The 6093-nt window shown below is 41.2% G+C and overlaps 1 protein-coding gene across 1 annotated transcript in view; it reads left to right on the top strand.

The window, feature by feature from the left end:
• Positions 1-459: 459 nt before the first annotated feature.
• LOC121562282 (choline transporter-like protein 1) overlaps positions 460-6093 on the top strand; it is a 29692-nt gene continuing 24058 nt past the window's right edge. Inside the window, exons 1-6 of the mRNA XM_045216864.1 lie at positions 460-722; positions 1121-1210; positions 3326-3468; positions 4906-5042; positions 5189-5282; positions 5390-5559. Coding sequence (XP_045072799.1) covers positions 699-722; positions 1121-1210; positions 3326-3468; positions 4906-5042; positions 5189-5282; positions 5390-5559 — 658 coding nt within the window. The 5' untranslated portion in view covers positions 460-698. The remainder of the gene's footprint in view (positions 723-1120; positions 1211-3325; positions 3469-4905; positions 5043-5188; positions 5283-5389; positions 5560-6093) is intronic.

Here is a 6093-nt window from a genome sequence, read left to right as displayed (position 1 = left end):
TTGTCACTGAGGTTCTGCTGGAAGTTTATGGTGCTTTTGTTATGCCCTGTTGTAGCTGAAGGTTTTTATGTGCCAAGATTAACAAATATGTGCCCTATACAAAAGCGCATTTGTTTCTTGGATAACAAACGTCTACTGTGCCCACCAACACCCCAACACTTCAAAATACAATTATTAAAAAGAATGTTTTATTTAAAGCCGTTAGCAAATTCTGCAACTTGCATTCATGTCAAAAGAACATGAATTTTAATAGAAACATATTTATTTCCATAATCTTTTATCTGACAATAGGTGAATGTCTGCAGTAAACTCTTTGGGGTTTTCATGTCTATGGGTTTTCAGCCGGGGGTACCCTTGCTTCCAACGTGTAGCCTACAGTGAAAGCGTTTCAATGCCACAGAATAATATTAGGCAAAACGTGTGCTTGCCATGACACTTCCGCCTCGGTCATAACGAAAGTTCATCTCTTCCTGCTTTTTAGCTGCAGTAAAAAGTAGGATATGCATACACATCCTTGCAAAGTATTCCTTATTATCAATATAGGGCATGAATGCAGCTGAGGGGGAGAGTTTGCCAAACAACTAATCTGTTTACAAGCGCAGTGTAAAATACAGGCAAGGGAGTGAGGCGGGCACTTGAAATTTAAACGATTTTTGTGTTTTGGAAGTTTCAGTCACTCCCTAAATCGCCTGTCAACAATGGGATGCAGTGGCAGTTCAGAGGTAATCGGGGTTAGGGATATTTAAGCCAAAACGTTAGTTAACTAGCTAGCTAGACATTTTGGGATTTGCCAAACTAGTTGCTAACATTATATGTTTGGGATATCCATTCAGCAACAAAAACGTACAAATTGTTGTCGACTGCAGATCTGTCGAGGCGTTGGCTGTACTGTATGTAGTTAGCTATAGTTGTTTACGTTTTAAACAACGGACTATTTCCGTGTGTAAAAAGACGCTTGAATGTTAATTTAGGTGAAAGTAAGTTATTTAGTCAAATACAGTATTTGCTGTGGGTTAGAACTGACTGAGTGAAAACAGCACGCCAGGTTAAACCAGTCTCGCGCATGCAACAGGTGTTAACAGATGACGAATTTGATTGTTTCTAACTTTTTATTTCTTAGCAAAAGCAGCGCGAGTGGAAACCATTGGAGGATCGAAGCTGCACGGATATTCCATGGCTCATCATATTCACATTGTTTTGTATCGGAATGGTGAGTTTGCTGTGGTTTCTTTGTAGATGACCATGGGCGCGTTCGAGCGGATCACTTTTGTCAAGACGTGTGTTGCATTATTATAAAACTTGTCCGACTTGCTACTACATGTAGACTGCATGACTTTTACAACAACCATGTGATCAAAGGTCATTAACTTTTTACTGCAGTGGACTGGACATTTTTGCAGTTGCTCCTCACCACAGATTATCCATTATATTGACCAGATACTCTAGTGGTGGCTCTAATTAAAATAAATGTCTTCAAAAATGGAAGGCAGTCAGGAGGAGGCAAGATCAGGTGGGACCATTCTAGCCAATGAGAGAGCAGATATGCGTGTGAACGGGCACAACGGTTTTCACTATTTCAAAGTCACAAAGTAAATCGTAGAAATTCATGAAAACAAACATTTGCATTTTGGTCTTAATTTAAGGTTTAGGGTTAGGCATAAGGTTAGCAGTGTGGTGAAGGATAAGGTTTAAAATCACATTTTAAGAAGCAATAGATGGGGTTTAGGACTTTGGCTGTGTTAAGTAGTGACGACCAGGCACAACTCAAATAGTTATTTCTCAAAGTTGCCAGGATGTAACATGTCCTACTTATATCAGAACAATCATAATAACCTAATCATTACGAAACGTATATTCGAGCAAATAAGCCACAGGTAGCAAATAAGCCATAAAATGTTTTGTTAATGAAATTCAACACTCATTAACTTCCATACAAAAACTCTGAAAAAAATTACAAAACAGCACCTGCTGGAGAAGACAGACTTTGGGCCTAGTTATCCCTCTCGCTTCGCCTCTTCCTCTGTCCTCACCAACTGCAACTTGAAGTCGGAACCAAAGCATTGTGGGAGACAACCTTCTGTTTTTTTGGACACAAAAGGCACTTCATGCTCATAAATTGTTGATGTCGCCACTTATCATTGGTTATTATCAATGCATGTTTACTGTTTTGGGTAGATTACTATTTAGAACTTAAATACATATTTATCCTTACAATCTAATTACATAGGCCTACATGTGATCCACATTTCTAATATAAATACATTAAATATCCTACTTGCGACAATATAGTTAATGGATTTATCTAGATATTACTGTAATGTTGTGTCCCATGTTATAGCCTACAATTAGTATTGTCTGTAATATTGTTGTCACCAAACAAATTCAAATTAGTTGGTTGTCTATTGAGTGTGAATACAATTGAATACGTGTTGTAGGCTACACATGGGTTATTGTAGGCGATTTCTACACTGGCAATTAATGTGTGTCAGGGAAACCGTCCCTTAATGAGCAAGTACCCCAGACACCAGTCATGGGGTCAATACCAAGTGCATATGACTGCTTGGGATATTGCTAGGCATATTATTTACCCCAGTAACTTATTTGAACTGATTTACATGTATAGTCTAATACGTTTCTGTACAGTGAGTGTTTTGTCCTTCATGTGATTGAGTGAAATTCTGCTTACTGACAAGCAACATAAAGGTTGAGAATTAAAGAAATACACTGCAGGCTGTACTGATGCTGACATGCAATCAATTACCATACAGTAAGAATCTTTGTGGACTCCATTTAATCACATCTGTTACAATTCCATGTTGAACAATCACACAAAATAATGAGGAAGTTAGAAGGGCATGAAGTAATGGCAAACAGAGCACGTCCCATACGCTGCAAAAACTTTACTGGTTGACTTCAGTCTACAGTCGGCTACTTTCGACCTTGCCACTCAAACGTGCCCCATGCTGAATATGCACCCCATGCTGAGTATGGTTTACATTGAGCACATGCAGATCCTATTGATCTCTTTTTTTCAGAAAGTGGACATTATATAGGACTGGAACTCATACAGGCACTGTCTACTGTAATGACATGATAATATGAAGAACCCTGGTCAATCCAACCACATGCAGCATAGTGATATATTGTTGAAGGTTGTGAAGTATTTCGATGGGTCATTTAGTACATGGTGTTTTATACTGATTTATTGTATTTACTAGCATAGTTCAGTGCTACCCTGATATTGTTTTGTGCAGTTTCATCATCATCATGATGGTGGTGAGGATGAGGATAATGTTGTTATTAATGGAAGCTGCTTCCCCTGTAGGCCTGTATCGCTGGTTTCTCCATTTCCACGGGAGCTGCATCCAGGCTCATCTCTGGCTACGACAGCTATGGTAACACCTGCGGTCAGAAGAACAGCAAGATCGAGGGGGTCGAACTCAGTGGCCGGGATCAGACCGACAACAAGTAAGTCGCGTTGGAAGTGTGGAACATCTCGAGATGGATGCTTACCAATTGTTAGCCTATCATGTAATAATGTTTTGGTTGTGATGTCCACTCCCATGACAATGTAGGCTCAGCAGGTTTTGACTCCTCTCTCCTAGCTTGGTTAAACCAGACAAAACGCGAACTTCACCATTGTTCAGTTTGATTTTAACCAGGCTAGAGCTCTCCCTCTTCCTCCCCACAATCGACAAGCCTTTGTTGTGGTAGTTTAACACACACCATTTAACGTTACCTGTGCACAAACACAGATTTCATCATTTGGTAATCCAGTTTGCCACTTATACCCTCTTGCTCATATGATGCAAGGCCTGGTAAAGCCTGGATGCTCATTTGTTTTGTTGATGGGTTAACCAGTGAGATCAGTGGGTTACAGAGGATTATAAACTGGGTGGTTCGAACCCTGAATGCTGATTGGCTGACAGCCGTGGTATATCAGACCGTATACCACGGGTATTACAAAACGTTTATTTTTACTGCTCTAATTACGTTGGTAACCAGTTTATAATAGCAATAAGGCACCTCGGGGGTTTGTGGTATATGGCCAATATACCACAGCTAAGGGCTGTATCCAAGCACTCTGCGTTGCGTCGTGCTTAAGAACAGCCCTTAGCCGTTGTATATTGGCCATATACCACACCCCCTCGTGCCTTATTGCTTAATTAGCTTGCCAGCACAGGGCATTACTGTAAACACTTTACTCTAAATCTTACTAAATTCACTTCGTTACCTGTGGTCAGAAAAGGTAACATAAGACAGATGTGGGTCTGAAATGGCATCCTATTCTCTATATAGTGCACTCTTTTCAGAGCTGGGGTCAATAGTAGTGCACTAGGGCATAGGGTGCCATTTCACATACACCCTGAGTGCTGCAATGTTTTGCATTAATTCACGTCCATGTTCTTTTTTTGGAAGATATTCTAATAAATGTTTGACATGATTCATCTTTTGTTGTGCTGCTCATCCAGTAAGTTTCCATTCTAGCTGTCTCTAGGAACAGTTTCAATGAGACAATGGGCTTTGTTTCTTAAGCTGGGATGGTTGCCCAGTGACGTTTTGACTGAGGGTCAGCAGGGGCGTTTTGGCTACAGAGATTTGACTGTTTGATAAGCTGTATCCCACATCACATTTTACACAACCTACGTTAACGAGTCTACTATGAAAATATGTTTAGGAAAATATGGCATTTATTGTATTGCAAGATGGAACATTACAATTTGCAACATTCAAGGACGTTACTCAAATGTTGTGCAGATGTTTAGTTCTGTCTTACTTGACTTGGGCCCTTGGCTTCCTTCAAGGAGCATGTGCCATTGACAAATACACTCCATCTCACTCTTTTCAGGACGTTTTCTCCTTCACTCCATCCTTATTGAAGTCCTGTTCTTTGACCTTTTCCAGGTATGTCTTCTTCCTGGACCCCTGCAACATTGACATTCTGAACAGGAAGATCAAGTCTATGGCACTCTGTGTGTCCAGGTGTCCAGACATAGAGCTGAAGACGTACACTGAGGTCAAAAAGTTTGCACTGCAAAATGGTGAAAGTTCTTCCTGCTCTGATCCGTACTGTATGCATGTATTCCCACATCCCACATATTCATGGTAATATACGCAGATTTGAAGAAGTCAACAGTGTGAAAATGAATTGCACTAAGTTTATTTCCTATTTCTCCTCTTTACATAGGGTCGGAGCTCTGCTCATATGACATTCCAGTCTCCAAGTATGCAAGCCACGGAGAGAGATCCAAAAAGTGCCCCAAACTCCCTGTGCCAGCAAGGTACAGTACTGTTTTACCAGTGTCAAGTCAACAGCGAGGAAATATAACGACATTAGCGAGACAATGTTGGTGATACCATTTTCCCCCCATCCTCACCCCTTGTGCAGTAAGTCTCTCCCGGTGTTCCACCGTTGCACTCCCGTGGACATCTCCTGCTATGCCCAGTTTGCTGAGGCCTTCGTCACCTTCGTCAGTGACAACAGCATGCTGCACAGGGTCATCGCCGGGGTGATGGCTAGCAAGGAGATCATCATGGGCCTCTGCGTGCTGGCTCTAGGTACATCCTAAAGTGGTATTTTATGTTCTAGCTGTCTGTACAGCCTCCTAAAGCATTATAGTGTATATCCTAAATAACTTATCTCGCTCTCTGTATACTGCTTGATTTGATTGTGCCTCAGAGGCCTCTGCTCTCCCCCTAGAAAGTTTTGTTTCCTGAGACAGGGTCAGGAAATGATAACAGGAAATGTCTCCTGGAGAGCTGACGGCATCCAGGGCTCTACGCTTGCTTTTTAAAAGTAGAAACATTTAGGAGCACACAAATGAAATTTAGGGGCACAATGGAAATGATTTGAGAGAACAAGCCGTTTTCTTTGTAGCAATAGTGCAAGCATGACAGTGTATTCTCCATGGCACTCGGGCTGCATTACAGTGAAGTAGCCTAATCAGTGCAACAATTATCATCTGGGTGATTTTCATTCTAGGCGCACCGGTGCTCCGAAATAAAAATTCCAGGTCGCACAGCAAAATATTTAAGCGCATATGCGAGTAAAAAGATTGCACTGTAGAGCACTGGCATCCAAAAGAAGTAGTC

This window comes from Coregonus clupeaformis, unplaced genomic scaffold (genome assembly GCF_020615455.1).
Source record: "Coregonus clupeaformis isolate EN_2021a unplaced genomic scaffold, ASM2061545v1 scaf0830, whole genome shotgun sequence".
Taxonomy (NCBI): domain Eukaryota; kingdom Metazoa; phylum Chordata; class Actinopteri; order Salmoniformes; family Salmonidae; genus Coregonus; species Coregonus clupeaformis.
This window is presented reverse-complemented; position numbering and strand designations above follow the sequence as displayed.